This window comes from Triticum aestivum, chromosome 4A, assembly GCF_018294505.1.
Source record: "Triticum aestivum cultivar Chinese Spring chromosome 4A, IWGSC CS RefSeq v2.1, whole genome shotgun sequence".
NCBI lineage: Eukaryota > Viridiplantae > Streptophyta > Magnoliopsida > Poales > Poaceae > Triticum > Triticum aestivum.
This window is the reverse complement of record NC_057803.1, coordinates 574713526-574736259: the sequence shown is the minus strand read 5'-3', so window position 1 is coordinate 574736259 and position 22734 is coordinate 574713526. Positions and strand designations below refer to the sequence as shown.

At 47.0% G+C, this 22734-nt stretch overlaps 2 protein-coding genes across 4 annotated transcripts; one reads left to right on the top strand and one right to left on the bottom strand.

Moving 5' to 3' along the window:
* Positions 1 to 3758: 3758 nt before the first annotated feature.
* LOC123087075 (caffeoylshikimate esterase) lies at positions 3759 to 5253 on the top strand. Its single transcript, XM_044508977.1, has one exon. The coding sequence runs from the start codon at positions 3994 to 3996 to the stop codon at positions 4969 to 4971; it is 978 nt and encodes a 325-aa protein (XP_044364912.1). The 5' UTR covers positions 3759 to 3993; the 3' UTR covers positions 4972 to 5253.
* Positions 5254 to 5802: 549 nt separating this feature from the next.
* LOC123087074 (ATP-dependent DNA helicase DDM1) lies at positions 5803 to 9022 on the bottom strand. 3 transcript variants are annotated; one of them, XM_044508975.1, is made up of 5 exons: positions 8905 to 9022; positions 7760 to 8434; positions 7506 to 7692; positions 7242 to 7417; positions 5803 to 6534 (listed from the first exon to the last, which is right to left on the bottom strand). In XM_044508975.1, exons 2-5 carry the CDS (start codon positions 8407 to 8409, stop codon positions 5946 to 5948), a joined length of 1602 nt encoding a protein of 533 aa, XP_044364910.1. In that variant the 5' UTR covers positions 8410 to 8434; positions 8905 to 9022; the 3' UTR covers positions 5803 to 5945. The 3 variants fall into 3 exon arrangements, with proteins under 3 accessions (XP_044364910.1, XP_044364909.1, XP_044364911.1); XM_044508974.1 differs by having other exon boundaries at positions 8817 to 8982; XM_044508976.1 differs by lacking the exon at positions 8905 to 9022 and adding an exon at positions 8686 to 8737.
* Positions 9023 to 22734: the final 13712 nt, after the last annotated feature.

Below are 22734 nucleotides of genomic sequence, written 5' to 3'. Positions count from 1 at the left end.
GCCGTTCGCACCGCACTCCACGTGAATCTCGTCAGAACGGATTGTCTCTTCCAAAAGAAACAGTTATAGCAGTTTTGCTACCTGCTAGACTTTTTTTTTTATCGGAGCTACCTGCTAGACTTGATGGGTCGATCAAGTCTCAGATCCATCATAAGTGGTCACCCATACGGTTAAAATAGGAGAGCTCCTGTATGGTGCCGTCAAAACAGTGAGCGTGACGCTGGAAACGAGCACAATGGACCGGCCCAGTAAGCATTTTTTTTTTGCGGGTGCAGTAAGCAGTAAGTGTAAAGTGTAGGAGAGTTACTCAGTGTAGGAGAACGCACTGTAGAGAACCAGTTTACTGTAACAGTCGGTGCGCTGTAGCATATGGTTCATCGTAGCGACCCAGTTTCTTGCTCGGTTAACATTTTGAACTTTTTCTGAAATATGAATTATTTTTAACGTGTTTTTTAATTTCTGAATATTTCTTACTTTTTTAATATGAACTGTACATTTTTATATACATATTGAACATTTTTGTAAATATGTTGAATATTTTCCTAATGTACAATAAACATTTTAATAAGAACTCCGATAACACCCGAACGTTCGGGATTTGACCATGGCAAATCAAATGTTTTCAATGGCAATTTTATTTGGCAAGCATGGCAACTCCGTGCTTGGTGTACTTTTTGCCAGAAGATTGCCGTGTGTGTCAACTAAACTTGCCATCCTCGCGTAACTGAAATTTTCATAAAAAATGTTTGATTTGCCATGGTCAAATCCTGAATGTTCGGGATCATTTGCATTTAATAATGTGTGCTGATTTTTTCTAAAATATACGATGAACATTTTTGTAATATATGCTAAACCATTTTTAAATACACATCAAACATTTTTTTCATATATGGTGAAAAAAATTAAACATGATAATATTTTTATAATGCACGGTGAACTTTTTGTAATATGTGGATGAACATTTTTTTACTATATGGAAATATTTTCTTAATATACAATGAACCTTTTGTATAATATGGTTCAACTTTTTGTATAATACACAAAAAATAAAAGAAAAAATAAGAGAGAAAGAAAGAACAAAAACGGAAAGGGAAAAAGAACCAAAACAGAAAAATGAAAAATCTAAAGAAAAGCATGAAGAAAAACAGAGAAATAGAAAAATAGAAAAAAAACACAACGACAAATGAACGAAACATCACTCGAACCCTGTAAGTGGGCTGGACCAACTGGCTCCCCTACAGGCATTGCTTGGCCACCTTCGTCCATAAGAAACGGGCACCGCTGTAAGAAAAGAGAATATGGTTCCTAGATTCTAGAACCAAAGAAATGGGACAAAGGCCATCACCCGATAGGTGTTATTTGGCCACCTTCGTCCGCAGGGAGGTGTTCACAAAGAAGTTGCCACACACATATCTTGATCTACAGTGGAAGTGGTGATTTTCACTGAGGTGTGGTTCATGCAAGAATCAGAGCCCAACATACGTCACGGTATGCCCACCCGACAGAGAAAGAGCCCGCGGGGGGGGGGGGGGGAAGGGGAGGGTATATGCCAAGGCACCTCGTTCGGGGTCCCTGACAACGACATGGGAAGGGCCGCCCTCAGCTCGATCCATGCCATGTTTTCCTCAGTGCCAGATGTTCATTGGTATGTGATCAGGCACAGAGAGAAGGTTTCTTCGAGGAGGAGGAGGCGAGGAAGGCCTCACCACCGGCGACGGCCGCTAGGGGAGGAAAATGGTGGGCGGCGACGCTAGGGGGCGGCTAGTCCTACGAGAGGATTTGACCATGGCAAATCAAACATTTTCGATGACAATTTTAGTTGGCATGCATGGCAACTCCATGCTTGGTGTACTTTTTGCCAGGGAATTGCCGTGCGTGGCAACTAGACTTGCCATCCTCGTGTCACTGAAATTTTCATAAAAATGTTTCATTTGCCATGGTCAAATCCCGAACGTTCGTGATCATTTCCATTTAATAATGTGTGATGAACTTTTTTTAAAATACACGATGAACATTTTTTGTAATATATGCTAAATAATTTTTAAATACACATCGAACCTTTTTTGTATATGGTGAGAAAAATTAAATACATGATGAATATTTTTATAATGCACGGTGAACTTTTTGTAATATATGGGTGAACATGTTTTTACTATACAAAAACATTTTTTTAATATACAATGAACATTTTCCATAATGTGGTTGAACTTTTTGTATAATACACAAAAAAAATAAAAAAAGAAAGAAACAACAAAAACAGATAGGGAAAAAGAACCAAAACAAAAAAAATGAAAAATCTAAACAGAAGCATTGAAAACCAGAAGAAAAACAACACAAAAACCAAACATGAAAGAAAAAAACCAATAAATAGGTAAAAACACAACAACCAATGAAAGAAACATCACGCGAACCCTCTAAGTGGGCTGGCACAATTGGTTCCCCTACAGCCGTTGCTTGGCCACCTTCGTCCATAAGAAGCGGGCACCGCTGTAAGAAAAGAGAATATGGTTCCTAAATTCTAGAACCAAATAAATGGGGCAAAGGCCATCACCCGATACGTGTTGCTTGGCCAACTTCGTCCGAAGGGAGGTGTTCACAAAGAAGTTGCCACACAAAAATCTTGATCTACAGTGAAAGTGGTGATTTTCACTAAGGTGTGGTTCATCCAAGAATCATAGCCCAACATACGTCACGGGATGCACACCCGACAGAGAAAGAGCCCCGAGGGGCATATGCCAAGGCACCTCGTTAAGGGTCCCTGACAACGACATGGGAAGGGCCGCCCTCAGCTCGGTCCATGCCACGTTTTCCTCAGTGCCAGATGTTCATTGGTATGTGATGAGGCACAAAGAGAAGGTTGTTTGGAGGAGGAGGAGGAGGAGGAGGAGGCGAGAAGGTTGTTTGGAGGAGGAGGAGGAGGAGAAGGCGAGGGAGGCCGTCGTCGGCGCTAGGGGGGGCGAGCGGTGGGCGGCGGCGCTAGAGGGCGGCTAGTCCTACGAGAGACGACCCTACACACCTCCTTACCGAGTGCATCTTTCACTTTCTAGTTCACATATGAGTTACCAATATACCTGGCCATAGGTCGAGTCAAGCCTAATAAAACCTGCAGTAGAATACCTAGATCCGCGCCCGGTTTGACCCAGCTGTCGGGCCTATATTTCAGACCCAAGCCTAACCCATAACTGGAAAAGCCCGCCGGGCCTCAGGCCAAGCCTCTTCCTTAAAACACAAATATGGTAAACCCAAGCCCAGCCCTGTCCGACCTTGAGGCTCAAAACTTAGGCCCAGGCCCGGCCCGTGGGCAAGACTGGGTTAGGTCAGGTCAGGCCGACCGGGCCGGGTTTCCCATGACCAGGGTATAGTTCCTAAGTATCCCTAAAAAAAAAAGGGTATAGTTACCAAGTGGCCTCTCGTCGAAGCCCTGTAAAACGCAGTATGGAGAAGCATCTCGAACACCCCAGATGGAACGAGGTACGTACCAGGAAATCGATTTGTTTGGCGCAATGAAAAGCTGTAGATCTGGTTCACGAGAATTCAATTCCCGGTGCCTGATTTGGAACGAAAACGACACCCTCGTCGGGTCTTCGGTCTACACACCGCTGTAAAGACGAGTAGGTGCGAAGATGCACCAGGAAAATCAATGTACGCTGATCAATAAATGCGTCGTGTCCTCTGCGCTGAGTGACAGATTTTTTTTCATTTTGTGGTCGACACAACAAATCGACTCTGTAGAAATTCCATACCGCAAATCGTATTATTTTTCTACCCTGAATATGATATATTTTTTTTAAGAATCGACGGTACCACGGTAGTACCACGCCAACGCCATACCGTAGTACAGTAGCATCATTCATCAGCCGTCATCGGCCGATCCGCCCTCAGAGTCTGGTAGTACTTCTGCCAAATAAAATATCCTCTTCCTCGCCCTCGTCTGCATCTGCTACTCCGAGAACGCACCAGGGGAGCAGGGTGAGAGCTCCAGAAGCCGTCATCATGGTGCATCCGATTGCGGAGGCCGACGAGCGGAGCCCCATGGGCGGGCTCACCGCGGAGGAGTACTACGCGCGCCACGGGGTCACGCACACCTCCTCCACCTTCGTCAACCCGCGCGGGCTGCGGATCTTCACGCAGCGTTGGGTGCCCAGCGGCGACGCCCCCGTGCTCGGCGCCATCGCCGTCGTCCACGGCTTCACCGGCGAGTCCAGCTGGATGGTGCTCCTCACGGCCGTCCACTTCGCCAAGCAGGGCTTCGCCGTGGCCGCCGTGGACCACCAGGGCCACGGCTTCTCCGAGGGCCTCCAGGCCCACGTCCCGGACATCGCCCCCGTGCTCGACGACTGCGAGGCCGCCTTCGCGCCCTTCCGCGCCGACTACCCGCCCCCGCTGCCCTGCTTCCTCTACGGCGAGTCCCTCGGCGGCGCCATCGCGCTGCTGCTGCACCTCCGGGACAAGCCCCGCTGGTGCGACGGCGCCGTGCTCAACGGCGCCATGTGCGGGGTCAGCCCCCGGTTCATGCCGCCGTGGCCGCTGGAGCACCTGCTGTGGGCGGCCGCCGCCGTGGCGCCCACCTGGCACGTCGCCTTTACCAGGGGGAACATCCCCGGGCGGTCCTTCAAGGTGGAGTGGAAGCGCGCGCTGGCGCTGGCCAGCCCGCGCCGCACCACGGCGCCGCCCCGCGCCGCCACCGCGCTGGAGCTCCTCCGGGTGTGCCGGGAGCTGCAGGCGAGGTTCGAGGAGGTGGAGCTGCCGCTGCTGGCGGTTCACGGCGGCGACGACACGGTGTGCGACCCGGCGTGCGTGGAGGAGATGCACCGCCGCGCGGGGAGCAAGGACAAGACGCTGCGCGTGTACCCCGGGATGTGGCACCAGATCGTCGGCGAGCCGGAGGAGAACGTGGAGCAGGTCTTCGCCGACGTCGTCAGCTGGCTCAAGGCCCGCGCAGCCGCCGGTCCGCACTCCGCACTACAGTAGTTGGTTAGTGGTTGGGTCACGCGTCGCGCGCGGGCCGTGTCAGTCAGGTACAGGCAGGTGCGTCGTTCCTGTTGGGAGAGATGGATCAATCATGGATCATGGATCATGGGCAGGGCGTGCTTGGTGTGTGTGGTCCGTGGCCGGTGCAAGTACGGCCGCAATAAAAGATTTTGTTGACTTGTACATTGATGAAATGTGTGATCTGGTCCTGGTGTTGTGTAGGAGTATCTTCGTATTTGCAAGCAAGTGGGCATGGCTTCTCATCAATGAAAATTTTCATGCCGTCGTGGTCTCCATCTCCCTCCATGGTTAGTAACTTAGTAGTGGTTGGGAGTTGGGTGGCCTCTCTTGCTCATTTGATTTAATTTCCAGCAGAATCTGAGACTTGATCTAAAATATCCAATGTGGTAAAATATCGATGCTCCGCAACAATCCAATCTCCAATTCTCTCTGTCAGAACAACTGTACTAGAAGAATAGAGGAGTACCAGCATAAATTTTGACAAATGGACACACATTTGGTTGCATTTTTTACCCAAGTATTCCACTCCCTGTCATTGACAGGTGGCCTCTAACCCTACGTATCAATGCCAAATTTTCATGTCGTCGTGGTCTCCATCTCCAATCTCCATGGTTAGTTAGTGGTTGGGAGTTGGGTGGTAATGCGGGGGCGGCCTATCTTGCTCATCTCGTTTAATTTCCAGCAGAACTGCGAGTTGTTGCAGCAGGTTGCCGACCAAAGCTGGAAGCTCCGCCAAGCAAGCAAACGGCTGCACTTTGAGCAGTGGCACATGACGAATCAACAGGGCGAGCATGCAACGGAAATCGACAATGCATCAATCCCCGCCAGTGATTTCAAATGCTCTTGCAAGTAAACAAATACAGTTCAGGAGAATCCATACTACTACTTGTTTACATGGTTCAACTCCATCGAACAATCTCCAAACGCATGCTTCTGGAGCAACACGTCCGGCATCACTTGTTCCCAACTTCCATGAGCAGCCAGTCCTTCCTCATGTCCATTGGGAGCGCAACAAGTGATCTAAACTGGCGATCATCACGGATCAGGCTGCTGTAGGCTCTCAGAAGGTCAGCACGGGCCAAGTCGGGGATCTCTCTGAGGGCCTCCAAGATTTCTGCAGGGGAAGTTGCCTTCGGCACCTGCACAGGCTCAGCTGGCCTCAAAGAAGCTTGAACTGTGCCATTGGTTTCTCCAAGCAGGGAGAGAAGTGCATCATCTGTTCGTGGCCTCTTAGCTTTGTTACCTTCCAGCCCCAGTCGAGTGGATGGCATGTTAGGAGTGCCTTCACCGCCATTTTCAGAAGAAACCTCTGCTGCTGCCCCTTTACAATTCTGGCCAACAGACCTCACACCATCTCTTTTCGTGTGGTCTTCCGAGAGGTGGATTGCATTCCAGTTCTTAACAGCTTTGGCCTTGTAGCACATAGAATCTTCCACTTGTAGAAGGAATGGATCCAACGCGGTGTGAAGCTTTGAAACAAGGACCCTTCTGTTGACTATAGTTTGTTCTTGTCCCTCACCTCTTTTCTCGATAAGATCAAACCTTTAAAGAGGAATTGTTGTCAGACAAGCGGAGGCACACAAAAAAAGCAAATATAATACATGCAGTATTTAAGAAGAAACCCCCCAACATCTTCAAAAAAGAAATACATGTAAGGCACCAAAATTCGCCATGATAGACATTTTATTAAACATGACATGTATAACAAGATAAATATGCAAAAGCCGATAAGTTGATAATGTGCAGGTTTGCTTCATTGCTTGTCCAGACAGTTCATTCAACTACTGTGCTTTTTAAGGGCTAGACATCCTAATTTACATTAACAAAGCGAAGATATTTATAAGAAAAAACAAACAAACCGAATGATATATAATTATACTCATAGGACAACGGAGTTTCTTAAAAACATGATATATGGTTGTATACAGCTACACGAGAATATCTGTTTCAAACGTGGAATTGCTACAATTACAACAGATAAATTATTAGTAAAAGAATTTTATATCTCCCTAAGTATTTGACAGATCTATTTAAATTGGTTTTACAACAGCATGTGAAAATTAGCCGAGCCAACACAAGCTCTGGCATATGGCAGAGCAAGCTTTCTGAAAGCTAGGCCTCAAGGCAGCGATCAGTCACTAATGAACACATGAAGTTGAGAAGTGATTCCAGTATATGGAGGCTATGGGTATGTTGGCATGTACAAAATGGATGGGCAAAGGTGGGAGTGTGAGCTGAAAGAATTGTACCATGATTCCAATTCCTGATGAGATGAGAATATGTCAGGCATAGCAAAGTTCAGTAGCGACCACAACTCTGCTAGGTTATTTTGAAATGGTGTCCCAGTCAAAAGGAGCCCATTATCCATTGGTAGCCGCCTTAACTTCCTCGATAATTCACATTCCAAGTTGTTCAATTGATGGCCCTGGAAAAGAAGTATGCAGTTGACATATAAATATAAAATAGTGAAAACCACAAAGGACAATGATTTAGGGTACTTGCTTCTCCGTCACCTCATCAAAAACAATGTATTTCCACCTGTACTGAGCAAGAATTTTTGCATCGGACATGGCCATCTCATATGAAGTCACTATTATCGGAAAATCAGGGCCACCAGTTTTGGGCATCAACTTTCTCCTAATCTCTGACCGAGCCAATTTATCTCCATAGTAAATCAGACATGCCATAGACGGAACAAGCCTGAAACCAAGCTTCTCTATGTAAGACATTAACTAACAACACTGAAAGGAAACTTTAGAAACTTTACCTAGAGATCTCATCCACCCAGTTTGATAGAGTGAGAACAGGGGCAATGATCATGTATGGACCATGCAGACCATTCCCTTTGAGATGAGCAAGAAATCCAATTGTCTGGATTGTGTTTCCAAGACTCATTTGATCTGCTAGTATCCCATTTAGCCCATTACACCAAAGCGACATTAGCCACTTCACACCCTCAATCTGGTAAGGCCTTAACATCCCACCAGACACCAATGGAACAAGCTCGGCCTGCTCTTTTGCCCACATTTCTTCTTCTGTGAGAGTAGCATTATAAGCAGAGCTATAATTGCTATATCCTTCAAGCACCTTCTCAAGTATAAATTCCGAATAGAGCTGGACCTGGGTCAGCAGCTCATCAAACTTGTTAAACTTTGTCACTGGATCAGAAACAAGTCTCACAGCTTCTCTCCCCTTGGCCTCCTCCTCCTCTACATTGAGGCGGGCCTCATATGGCTGCTCTTCCTCCACTTCCATCGATGCATCGCTATCCTCAGCCTCAAGGTCAACAGATGGATAAGAACTTGCATCTGGATGATCATCAACATTCTCCTCCTTGACAGAGTGCAACAACTGATCCTCCTCCTTCACCGCCTTGACGATGCTTAGCTGCCTTGGTGGTGAGGGAAGCATCCCCATTCTTGGCTTCCAAGATTCGTACACTCTGCGTCAAATAATCAGTTAAATCGGACCAAAGAATCGAAATTGTTGGAGAACTAGCAGAATTTGGTCCAAGAAAAAGTGAAGGGCCTTCAGCTAGAGATCTGACCAAAACTTGACTACTCCTACAACACATAAATGCTGAAACCCTAACTAAATCTAAATGCGAACATACACAGTAGCCAATCGCACGAGAGCATGAACTCTAGAATATCGATTTAAATCTTATAGTCGAAGGAAAATACATATTTTCACCTCGAGAAAGATAATCCCCCAACTTCTTCTGAAAGACGAAATCTAAAATCGCCCCCCCCCCCCCCCCCTAAAGAACCAGATCCCATTTCCGGCCCCATGAATGATGAATCCTTTGGGGGGAAACATGGTACCTTCGAAGGAACAGGCAGGCAGGTAAATGGATCGGGGAACGGAAAAGATTTGGAAGCAAAGAACTGGAAAGGGGAGAGGGAGAAGAACCGCAGGGGAGAAGTGGCACGGGACGGCGAGGGCTTCGGAAGGGAGGGAAGGGCTTCAGGCGGGAAAGCGTGAGCAGAGCTGACAGAAATGCCCTGAAGCTCGACGGGAAAATTTCTCTCTCTCCTCGTCTCCTGGCCTCCTGGGCTTTGGTAACATAGCCCATTATACGTGTGTTCTTTTTAGCTGAGAAAGTTTTTTTTTTCGACAAAGGGTGGATTTTGTTGGCTGAGAAAGTTTGAAAATGTAAAACAGCTGTTCTTTGTTGTGTTTATTTACTAGAGCTGATAGCTAGCTTTCCAGTGGAAACATCTGTTCTTTGTTGCCCATTTACTTTGGTTCCTCTCCACTATGATAAGCTTAGAAATGAAATGAGGATATCCAATGGAAATGTCTGTTGGAGCTCTATTTCTAAAAGCTCGAAAAATCATATTTTCAAGTTACAAAACATTCTGAAAAGAAATACCCATGAACCAAGGGATGTATACAACATCTCTTTAAATTTTCATGATGAAATACATTTTGATGAAAGCTACAAAAATATCATGTATTTCTAGCACATGTAATATTCACTATAAACTCCACAATTTCTTTATACACCACACACCAAAGCATATTTCATCATGAAATTTTACAGGAATGTAGTACACATCTCTATCTTGATTTGTATTTTTTTTCAAGAATCTTTTAGGACTTTAAACTATGATTTTTTATTCTCTTTTTTTAAAAGACGAGTTGCATGGAGCTCGAGCTCCAAAAATCCATTCTTGATATCCAATGATTATAATAGATAAAATTCTCAAAAGAATAATTGGGTGGAGAGGGAAACTGCTCTCTTCCTCTACTAACATGCCTTGGTCAAAGCATGTCTAGCTAGTGTCTCAGTTTACCCAATTTAAGTTTCCTAAAGGGGTCATGACTTGATCAACATTCAATTAGCTCATGAGCAGGTGACGGAACCCTAGCCACCCGAGCCACCCAACCCTCCTCCCCTCCCCTCCCTCCCTGCCGCCACCCTGAGGACGTCGTCGGTCATCGAGCGACCTCCAGTGAAGGTGGTGGCGAGGCTCTGTTGCCTTGCTCCATCGCAGGGAGCTTTGGGCATCGGGGCAACGACCCCGGATCTGGCTGGTGGCGTTGACCTCTCCGGTGGGTGGCACTGCAGGTGTTGGTCGCCCCTCCGGTCGCGTGGGTAGCGGTTGGGTGGCAGAGTGGCTATGCTGCTCGGATGACTACGGCACCGCTCTGGCGCCAGAGGGTGTGTTGGAGGATGCCTGGAATGGGGGAATCCCTTGGTCGACTCCGCATCAACCTCGATCACTATGGCACCCTCCGGCTCCATTAGTCCTCCTAAGGGTGTGATGAGCTTTCTCCCCTCTCCTCCCCTCAATTAGCGGGTGAAAACCTAGGCCGTTGGTCGGCCGGCGGCGGCGCACCGACACCGTGGTCCTCCTTGGAGGCACCTGTTTCGGGGTAGGGTTGGGGTGTTGTAGTTTGTGGCGTTGGAAATATGCCCTAGAGGCAATAATAAAAGTATTATTATATTTCCTTGTATATGATAATTGTCTTTTATTCATGCTATAACTGTATTATCCGGAAATCGTAATACACGTGTGAATACATAGACCACAATATGTCCCTAGTGAGCCTCTAGTTGACTAGCTCGTTGTGATCAACAGATAGTCATGATTTCCTGGCTATGGACATTGGATGTCGTTGATAACGGGATCACATCATTAGGAGAATGATGTGATGGACAAGACCCAATCCTAAGCCTAGCACAAAGATCGTGTAGTTCGTATGCTAAAGCTTTTCTAATGTCAAGTATCTTTTCCTTAGACCATGAGATTGTGCAACTCCCGGATACCGTAGGAATGCTTTGGGTGTACCAAACGTCACAACGTAACTGGGTGGCTATAAAGGTGCATTACAGGTATCTCCAAAAGTGTCTGTTGGGTTGGCACGAATCGAGACTGGGATTTGTCACTCCGTGTGAACGGAGAGGTATCTCTGGGCCCACTCGGTAGGACATCATCATAATGTGCACAATGTGACCAAGGGGTTGATCACGGGATGATGTGTTACGGAACGAGTAAAGAGACTTGCCGGTAACGAGATTGAACAAGGTATCGGTATACCGACGATCGAATCTCGGGCAAGTAAAATACCGCTAGACAAAGGGAATTGTATACGGGATCGATTGAGTCCTTGACATCGTGGTTCATCCGATGAGATCATCGTGGAACATGTGGGAGCCAACATGGGTATCCAGATCCCGCTGTTGGTTATTGACCGGAGAACGTCTCGGTCATGTCTACATGTCTCCCGAACCCGTAGGGTCTACACACTTAAGGTTCGATGACGCTAGGGTTATAAAGGAAGTTTGTATGTGGTTACAAAATGTTGTTCGGAGTCCCGGATGAGATCCCGGACGTCACGAGGAGTTCCGGAATGGTCCGGAGGTAAAGATTTATATATGGGAAGTCCTGTTTTGGTCGCCGGAAAAGTTTCGCACTTTATCGGTATTATACCGGGAGTGCCGAAAGGGGTCCGGGGGTCCACCGGGGGGTCCACCTGCCCCGGGGGGCCACATGGGCTGTAGGGGGTGCGCCTTGGCCTATATGGGCCAAGGGCACCAGCCCCAAGAGGCCCATGCGCCAAGGAAACTTGGGGAGGGAAGAGTCCTCAAGGGGGAAGGCACCTCCGAGGTGCCTTGGGGAGGATGGACTCCTCCCCCCCTCTTGGCCGCACCCCTTCCTTGGAGGAAGGGGCAAGGCTGCGCCTCCCCCCTCTCCCTTGCCCCTATATATAGTGGAGGGGAGGGAGGGCATCCATACCTGAGTCCCTGGCGCCTCCCTCCCTCCCGTGACACCTCCTCCTCTCCCGTAGGTGCTTGGCAAAGCCCTGCAGGATTGCCACGCTCCTCCACCACCACCACGCCATTGTGCTGCTGCTGGATGGAGTCTTCCTCAACCTCTCCCTCTCTCCTTGCTGGATCAAGGCGTGGGAGACGTCACCGGGCTGTACGTGTGTTGAACGCGGAGGTGCCGTCCGTTCGGCACTAGGATCATCGATGATCTGAATCACGACGAGTACGACTCCATCAACCCCGTTCTCTTGAACGCTTCCGCTTAGCAATCTACAAGGGTATGTAGATGCACTCTCCTTCCCCTTGTTGCTGGTTTCTCCATAGATAGATCTTGGTTATACGTAGGAAAATTTTGAATTTCTGCTACGTTCCCCAAAAGTGGCATCATGAGCTAGGTCTATTGCGTAGATTCTTTGCACGAGTAGAACACAAAGTAGTTGTGGGCGTTGATCTTGTTCAATATGCTTACCGTTACTAGTCCAATCTTGTTTCGACGGTATTGTGGGATGAAGCGGCCCGGACCGACCTTACACGTACTCTTACGTGAGACAGGTTCCACCGACTGACATGCACTTGGTGCATAAGGTGGCTAGCGGGTGCCAGTCTCTCCCACTTTAGTCGGAACGGATTCGATGAAAAGGGTCCTTATGAAGGGTAAATAGCAATTGGCATATCACGTTGTGGTTTTGCGTAGGTAAGAAACGTTCTTGCTAGAAACCCATAGCAGCCACGTAAAACATGCAAACAACAATTAGAGGACGTCTAACTTGTTTTTGCAGGGTATGCTATGTGATGTGATATGGCCAAGAAGAATGTGATGAATGATATGTGATGTATGAGATTGATCATGTTCTTGTAATAGGATTCACGACTTGCATGTCGATGAGTATGACAACCGGCAGGAGCCATAGGAGTTGTCTTAATTTATTGTATGACCTGCGTGTCATTGAACAACGCCATGTAATTACTTTACTTTATTGCTAACCGGTAGCCATAGTAGTAGAAGTAATAGTTGGCGAGACAACTTCATGAAGACACGATGATGGAGATCATGATGATAGAGATCATGGTGTCATGCCGGTGACGATGATGATCATGGAGCCCCGAAGATGGAGATCAAAAGGAGCAAAATGATATTGGCCATATCATGTCACTATTTGATTGCATGTGATGTTTATCATGTTTATGCATCTTGTTTACTTAGAACGACGGTAGTAAATAAGATGACCCCTCATTAAAATTTCAAGAAGTGTTCTCCCCTAACTGTGCACCGTTGCTACAGTTCGTTGTTTCGAAGCACCACGTGATGATCGGGTGTGATAGATCCTTACGTTCACATACAACGGGTGTAAGACAGATTTACACATGCAATACACTTAGAGTTAACTTGACGAGCCTAGCATGTACAGACATGGCCTCGGAACACGGAGACCGAAAGGTCGAGCATGAGTCGTATAGTAGATACGATCAACATGAAGATGTTCACCGACGATGACTAGTCCGTCTCACGTGATGATCGGACACGACCTAGTTGACTCGGATCATGTAATCACTTAGATGACTAGAGGGATGTCTATCTGAGTGGGAGTTCATAAGATGAACTTAATTATCCTGAACATAGTCAAAAGATCTTTGCAAATTATGTCGTAAGCTCGCGCTTTAGTTCCACTTTTTAGATATGTTCCTAGAGAAAATATAGTTGAAAGTTGATAGTAGCAATTATGCGGACAGTAGAAAGCTTATGTGTTTAATGCACTGCTCAGTGTGCTGAACCCCAAACGTCGCTTGTGGATGTTGCGAACATCGGACATACACGTTTTGATAACTACGTGATAGTTCAGTTAAATGGCTTAAGTAGAGGCACCAAAGACGTTTTTCGAAACATCGCGGAACATATGAGATGTTTCGAGGGCTGAAATTAGGATTTCAGGCTCGTGCCCACATCAAGAGGTATAAGACCTCCGACGATTTTCTTAACCTGCAAACTAAGGAGAAAGCTCAATTGTTGAGCTTGTGCTCGGATTGTCTGAGTACAACAATCATTTGAATCAAGTGGGAGTTGATCTTCCAGATAAGATAGTAATGTTTCTCCGAAGTCATTACCACCAAGCTGCTAGAGCTTCGTGATGAACTATAATATATCGGGGACATGTATGATGATCCTTGAGATGTTCGTGATGTTTGACACCACAAAAGTAGAAATCAAGAAGGAGCATCAATTGTTGATGGTTGGTGAAACCACTAGTTTCAAGAAGGGCAAGGGCACGAAGGGATACTTCATAAAACGGCAATTCAGCTGCTGCTCTAGTGAAGAAATCCAAGGTTGAACCCAAACCCGAGACTAAGTGCTTCTGTAATAAAGGGAACAACCACTGGAGCAGAATTGCCATAGATACTTGGTAGATAAGAAGGCTGGCAAGGTCGAAAGAAGTATATTGGATATACATTATGTTAATGTGTACTTTACTAGCACTCCTAGTAGCACCAGGGTATTAGATACCGGTTCAGTTGCTAAGTGTGAGTAACTCGAAATAAAAGAGCTACGGAATAAACGGAGACTAGCTAAAGGTGAGCTGACGATACGTGTTGGAAGTGTTTCCAAGTTTGATCTGATCAAACATCACACGCTCCCTCTACCATCAAGATTAGTATTAAACCTGAATAATTGTCATTTGGTGTTTGCGTTGAGCATAGACATGATTGGATTATGTCTATCACAATACGGTTATTCATTTAAGGAGAATAATGGTTACTCTATTTATTTGAATAATATCTTCAATGGTCTTGCACCTAAAGGAATGGTTTATTGAATCTTGATCGTAGTGATACACATTTTCATGCCAAAAATTATAAGATAGTAATGATAGTACCACTTACTTATGGCACTGCCATGTAAGTCATATTGGTATAAAACGCATGAAGAAGCTCCATGCTAATGGATCTTTGGACTCACTCGTTTTTGAAAAGTTTGAGACATGCGAACCATGTCTATTGGTGCATACGCATGAAGAAACTCCATGCAGATGGATCGTTTAGACTCACTTGATTTTGAATCACTTGAGATATGCAAATCATACCACATGGGCAAGATGACTGAAAAGCCTCGTTTTCAGTAAGATGGAACAAGATAGCAACTTGTTGGAAGTAACACATTTTGATGTGTGCAGTTCAATGAGTGCTGAGGCATGCAGTGAATATCGTTATGTTCTTACTTCACAGATGATTCGAGTAGATGTTGAGAATATTTACTTGATGAAACACAAGTCTGAATTATTGAATGGTTCAAGTAATTTCAGAGTGAAGTAGAAGATCATTGTGACAAGAGGATAAAATGTCTATGATATGATCATGGAGATGAATATCTGAGTTACGAGTTTTGGCACACAATTAAGACATTGTGGAAATTGTTTCGCAATTAATACCGCCTGGAACACCATAGTGTGATGGTGTGTCCGAACATCATAGTTGCACCCTATTGGATATGGTGCGTACCATGATGTCTCTTATCGAATTACCACTATTGTTCATGGGTTAGGCATTAGAGACAACCACATTCACTTTAAATAGGGCACCACGTAATTCCGTTGAGATGACACCGTATGAATTATGGTTTAGAGAAACCTAAGTTGTCGTTTCTTAAATGTTTGGGGCTGCGACGCTTATGTGAAAAAGTTTCAGGTTGATAAGCTCGAACCCAAAGCGGATAAAATGCATCTTCATAGGACACCCAAAACAGTTGGGTATACCTCCTAATTCAGATCCGAAAGCAATATGGATTGTTTCTTGAATCGGGTCCTTTCTCGAGGAAAAGTTTGTCTCGGAAAGTTGAGTGGGAGGATGGTGGAGACTTGATGAGGTTATTGAACCGTCACTTCAACTAGTGTGTAGCAGGGCACAGGAAGTTGTTCCTATGGCACCTACACCAATTGAAGTAGAAGCTTATGATAGTGATCATGAAACTTTGGATCAAGTCACTACCGTACCTCGTAGGGTGACAAGGATACGTACTACTTCAGAGTGGTACGGTAATCCTGTCTTGAAGGTCATGTTGCTAGACAACAATGAACCTACGAGCTATGGAGAAGCGATGGTGGGCCCAAATTCCGACAAATGGTTAGAAGCCATGAAATCCGAGATAGGATCCATGTATCAGAACAAAGCATGGACTTTGGTGGACTTGCCCGATGATCGGCAAGCCATTGAGATAAATGGATCTTTAAGAAGAAGACGGACGTGGACGGTAATGTCACCGTCTATGAAGCTCGACTTGTGGCGAAGAGTTTTTTCACAAGTTCAAGGAGTTGACTACGATGAGATTTTCTCATCCGTAGCGATGCTTAAGTCCGTCGGATTCATGTTAGCATTAGCTGCATTTATGAAATCTGGCAGATGGATGTCAAAACGAGTTTCCTTACCAGTTTTCATAAGGAAAGGTTGTATGTAATACAATCAGAAAGGTTTTGTCGATCCTAAGGATGCTAAAAGGTATGCTAGCTCTAGCAATCCTTCTATGGACTGGAGTAAGCATCTCGGAGTTGGAATGTACGCTTTGATGAGATGATCAAAGATTTTGGATTTATACAAAGTTTATGAGAAACTTGTATTTCCAAAGAAGTGAGTGGGAGCACTATAGAATTTCTGATGAGTATATATTGTTGACATATTGTTGATCAGAAATGATGTAGAATTTCTAGAAAGCATATAGGGTTGTTTGAAAAGTGTTTTTCAATAGAAAACATGGATTAAGCTACTTGAACATTGAGCATCAAGAACTATGAGGATAGATCAAAAACGCTTAATAATACTTTCAAATGAGCACATACCTTGACATGATCTTGAAGGTGTTCAAGATGGATCAGTCAAAGAAGAAGTTCTTGCCTGAGTTGTAAGGTACGAAGTTAAGACTTAAAGCTCGACCTCGGCAGAAAAGAGAGAAAGGACGAAGGTCGTCCCCTATGCTTAAGACATAGGCTCTACAGTATGCTATGCTGTGTACCGCACCTGAAGTGTGCCTTGCCATGAGTCAGTCAAGGGGTACAAGAGTGATCCAAGAATGGATCACAGTACAGCGGTCAAAGTTATCCTTAGTAACTAGTGGACTAAGGAATTTTCTCGGTTATGGAGGTGATAAAGAGTTCGACGTAAAGAGTTACGACGATGCAAGCTTAACACCTATCCGGATAGCTCTGAATAGAGATACCGGATACGTATAATGGAGAAACAATTTAGAATAGCTCCAAGTAGAACAGTTATTTGGAATAGCTCCAAATAGAGCGTGGTAGCTGCATCTAGGAGATGACATAGAGATTTGTAAAGCACATACGGATCTGAATTGTTGCAGACCCGTTGACTAAAACCTCTCTCACAAGCAAAACATGATCAAACCCCAGAACTCATTGAGTCTTAATCACATGATGATGTGAACTAGTTTAATGACACTAGTAAACTCTTGGATGTTGATCACATGGCGATGTGACCTGTCAGTGTTAATCACATGGCGATGTGAACTAGATTATTGACTCTAGTGCAAGTGGGAGACTGTTGGAAATATGCCCTAGAGGCAATAATAAAAGTTATTATTATATTTCCTTGTTCATGATAATTGTCTTTTATTCATGCTATAACTGTATTATCCGGAAATCGTAATACACGTGTGAATACATAGACCACAATATGTCCCTAGTGAGCCTCTAGTTGACTAGCTCGTTGTGATCAACAGATAGTCATGATTTCCTGGCTATGGACATTGGATGTCGTTGATAACGGGATCACATCATTAGGAGAATGATGTGATGGACAAGACCCAATCCTAAGCCTAGCACAAAGATCGTGTAGTTCGTATGCTAAAGCTTTTCTAATGTCAAGTATCTTTTCCTTAGACCATGAGATTGTGCAACTCCCGGATACCGTAGGAATGCTTTGGGTGTACCAAACGTCACAACGTAACTGGGTGGCTATAAAGGTGCATTACAGGTATCTCCGAAAGTGTCTGTTGGGTTGGCACGAATCGAGACTGGGATTTGTCACTCCGTGTAAACGGAGAGGTATCTCTGGGCCCACTCGGTAGGACATCATCATAATGTGCACAATGTGACCAAGGGGTTGATCACGGGATGATGTGTTACGGAACGAGTAAAGAGACTTGCCGGTAACGAGATTGAACAAGGTATCGGTATACCGACGATCGAATCTCGGGCAAGTAAAATACCGCTAGACAAAGGGAATTGTATACGGGATCGATTGAGTCCTTGACATCGTGGTTCATCCGATGAGATCATCGTGGAACATGTGGGAGCCAACATGGGTATCCAGATCCCGCTGTTGGTTATTGACCGGAGAACGTCTCGGTCATGTCTACATGTCTCCCGAACCCGTAGGGTCTACACACTTAAGGTTCGATGACGCTAGGGTTATAAAGGAAGTTTGTATGTGGTTACCGAATGTTGTTCGGAGTCCCGGATGAGATCCCGGACGTCACGAGGAGTTCCGGAATGGTCCGGAGGTAAAGATTTATATATGGGAAGTCCTGTTTTGGTCGCCGGAAAAGTTTCGCACTTTATCGGTATTGTACCGGGAGTGCCGAAAGGGGTCCGGGGGTCCACCGGGGGGTCCACCTGCCCCGGGGGGCCACATGGGCTGTAGGGGGTGCGCCTTGGCCTATATGGGCCAAGGGCACCAGCCCCAAGAGGCCCATGCGCCAAGGAAACTTGGGGAGGGAAGAGTCCTCAAGGGGGAAGGCACCTCCGAGGTGCCTTGGGGAGGATGGACTCCTCCCCCCCTCTTGGCCGCACCCCTTCCTTGGAGGAAGGGGCAAGGCTGCGCCTCCCCCCTCTCCCTTGCCCCTATATATAGTGGAGGGGAGGGAGGGCATCCATACCTGAGTCCCTGGCGCCTCCCTCCCTCCCGTGACACCTCCTCCTCTCCCGTAGGTGCTTGGCAAAGCCCTGCAGGATTGCCACGCTCCTCCACCACCACCATGCCATTGTGCTGCTGCTGGATGGAGTCTTCCTCAACCTCTCCCTCTCTCCTTGCTGGATCAAGGCGTGGGAGACGTCACCGGGCTGTACGTGTGTTGAACGCGGAGGTGCCGTCCGTTCGGCACTAGGATCATCGGTGATCTGAATCACGACGAGTACGACTCCATCAACCCCGTTCTCTTGAACGCTTCCGCTTAGCGATCTACAAGGGTATGTAGATGCACTCTCCTTCCCCTCGTTGCTGGTTTCTCCATAGATAGATCTTGGTTATACGTAGGAAAATTTTGAATTTCTGCTACGTTCCCCAACATGTGGGTTGGTAGTAGTTGCGATGTAGTGCATCCTTGGCTATCCGGTGGTGGTGGAGGCGGGGGATTTGTGTCATGTTACTCTTCAACGGATGTTGCCCCACTGCGTTCTTGCTTGGTCAGCCGGTGATCGACATCCCTATGTTGGATGTAGGGGAGACAGTGGTCTCCCCTCCGGCTATGACACGACAGGGTTGTGGCAGAGGCAATGGTTTCACCTTGAAGAAATGATCCTCCTCTCCGCGCGCTTTTTGCTGATCTGTGGACTCCTCTATTCCCGTTGTTCAGGTCTGTGTTGTACTCTCCAGCTGCATGGCTTGTTTCCCTTTGTGTTGCCGATTTCCCTCTTCGGCCTGCTGCTATAGTTTGGGCCTGGTACGATCTCTTTCTGTAATTTTTCAGATTTTCCCATGCTTTGCCTGTGTAATAATCTGCACCTTGTATTCTAGCCGGTTGATGGCTTCATTAATTTGAAGTCGGGCTTTATGCCTTTCATCTAAAAAAATCTTGGTACAAACTTGAGCATATTGTCATGTCTATTTCTCTTAACAATAGCACTAATGCCATTTTATGGCAATATGATTCAAGGGGAGGGTATACTACTAGCTCTCATTATAGCATTATCAACTTTATAGGTGTGCAACTCATCTAACATTCCCTCTGTCTACTCCATTTTAGTTCCTCCCAAGGTCCGCATTTTTTTGTGGCTTATGTCTCATAACAAACTCATGACAAGAGACAATCTACAAAAAAGAAACTTGAACAAACCACTTGATTGTTCTAATAAAGTAGCATATTGTGGGTTTATCACTTGATCTACAACATGGGTGGCATGATTGTCAATTTATCAGTTTGATCTGAAACATGGGTGTGTGTATGTTTGAACATAAGCGTGTAATTTGTGGTGGCCGTGGAGCCTTCAGACAGGCATGACACAACAAGATAAAGGTAGCAGCTGGCCCATTGTGAATAAAGACTCCACAGGGTAGAGAAAAGGTGGCGGGAGGAAATGGGGAGCGGCGAAGTGGTGCGATTCTTGCCCGGTGTCTGGCCTCCTTCAAATAGTGGGTGGACGGGAGGAGCATGCCCGGCGTTGTGTTTAATGCCGCCCGCTTGTGAACATACAAGTGGCCGAAATGGGTTTCTCGGCTTCCACGCGGGTTTAATGGAGGCATTTGAATGCAGTGAGAAGACATGTTTTACCGAGCGTGCAACGGGCAGCATCCTCGGCCGGCGCGCTGCTTCAATGGTGGAGGCAGTCAGACGACGTGTCCGTCCTGAGCCGTCTTTAATGTGGAGCGGCCGCTGGCGCTGGGCGGGAACACGCGCGGGCGAGGGAGAAGAGAGTTTGAGTGGTCTAGAATGGTCAGAAGCAGGCGTGAGTGGTGTCCGAACGCCCACAAAGCTTCCATATTTTTATTCGATTTGCGGAGAAAAATACGTTTAAATCATTTTTCAAACTAATACAGTCCCGTATTGAATAGCACAACACGTGTGAACAGTCGGGGGCGTTTTAAGGGTCGCGGTTGGAGATGCCTCTAACCGCCGGTGCATGTCAGAGGCGTGCGTGCATGCAGGCATGACCGAGTTACTAGCACATGCGTTGCTGTCCAAGAAAACAGTGCAACGTAGTTATTGAGCGGAGGTCTCTCTCGTTTTACTACTGTCACATGAACATGCCCCCTGCCCTCCATGATGTCCGAAAGTAGGACACTCAGCTACATACGAACATACCGTTGTAATAAAATAACAATAGTAGTTGAAATAAATGCCGCATGACTAGTACCATCAGATCGACCATGCATGCTATATATAGTACTACCCAACATACAATCAGATCAGAATAGCACCAGTTTAGCTGCCAGTTTGATTATCACATATCACTGCGGCCTCTCATTGTTTTGCATTCCATTGAAAACAGTCCAAGGCACATCAACTCACTCTGCGGCGAATATATATCCTAGGGAATGGCCCCCTCCCTAGGGTTCCGCCCGCGCCGCCGCCGGCTTCCCCGTCGCGGGTAGCCGTGGCCGCGGCCGGCGCCCGCCGCCGCTAGCTCTCCCCGACCCTGTCCACCTCCCTTCCCCCCTCCTCCTCCACCGTACACCGCGTCGCCTCCCCGAGCGAGGCGACCGAGGGCTCTCTCCCCGCCCTCCCCAGCGCCTTCCCTCCCCTTCTCCCCCTCCCGCCGCCGCCGGCCTGGGCCACCGGGCCTTGCTCGGGTGGTGCCGGCGGCGGCAGCCCCGACCCTTCTCCCCACGCAGCGCCACGACTCGGGTGGCTGGCGGCGACGGCGTGCTTCGGCGGCAGCGGATCCGGCGGCAGCGGATCCGGCGGCGGCGTGGCTCTTCGGGTGGCGCGGTGCCGGGTGGCGAGGTGGCGGCGAGGCGTTGCAGTGGCTGGTGGCGATGCCCTCCCGGCCTAGATCTGGGCCCTTTTGGGCCCCATCTGGGTCTGGGCGGGCCTGGCCGGAACTCCTCTGCGGCGTCTCCGACGGACGGCGGGGCGACTCGTGCGGGGGGTAGCGGTGACGGCGGCTCGTGTACTGCAGCGCGGTGACGCGGGCTTCACGAGCCCGTCTCGGGCTCGGCCGGGCCTATCTGGGCCTTCGGCGCGGGGGCGAAACATGGTTTCGTGGGGGAGCTGGAGCCGGCATAGCGCTGGTCGTGGTCATGGGCCACTTCTCCACCTTCCCTTTCCCCCGGTCGATTTGGTCGCAGTTGCCCGGTTTTCCCCTGTTCCAAGAATCTTTGCGGGAGGGAAATACTTAGAGATAAAAGCATCTTTGCACTTGTTTCAAGAATCAGTACTATTTTTAGGCAAAGACGAAAACCAAGCTTTAGCACGATCTCTAAGCGAAAAAGGAAATAGCTTCAATTTAACGACATCATTATCGACATCTTTTTTCTTTTGCATATCACATAAATTAACGGAGCTATTCAGATGAGTAGCGGCATCTTCACTAGGAAGACCGGCGAATTGATCTTTCATAACAAGATTCAACAAAGCAGTATTGATTTCACAAGATTCAGTATTGGCAAGAGGAGCAATCGGAGTGCTAAGGAAATCATTATTATTGGTATTGGTGAAGTCACACAATTTGGTAGTATCTTGAGCCATCGCGACAAACAAGCAATCCAACACACGAGCAAACAAAAGGCAAGCGAGAAAAAAGCAAACGGAAAAGAGAGGCGGAGAAGGAGAAGGAGATTGGGAAAGAGAGGGCGAATAAAACGGCAAGGGTGAAGTGGGGGAGAGGAAAACGAGAGGCAAATGGCAACTAATGTAATGCGAGAGATAGGGATTGTGATGGGTACTTGGTATGTTGACTTTTTGCGTAGACTCCCCGGCAACGACGCCAGAAATTCTTCTTGCTACCTCTTGAGCTTGCATTGGATTTCCCCGAAGAGGAAAGGATGATGCAGCAGAGTAGCGTAAGTATTTTCCTCAGTTTTTGAGAACCAAGGTATCAATCCAGTAGGAGGCCACACTCAAGTCCCTCGTACCTGCTCAAAACGATAGCTACTCGCAATCAACGCGATTAGGGGTTGTCAATCTCTTCACGCTCACTTACGAGAGTGAGATCTGATAGATATAATATTTTTGGTATTTTTGGTATAGAGATGCAAAGTGAAAAGAAAAAGGCAAAGTAAAAAAGCAAAGTAAGATTAAAGTGATG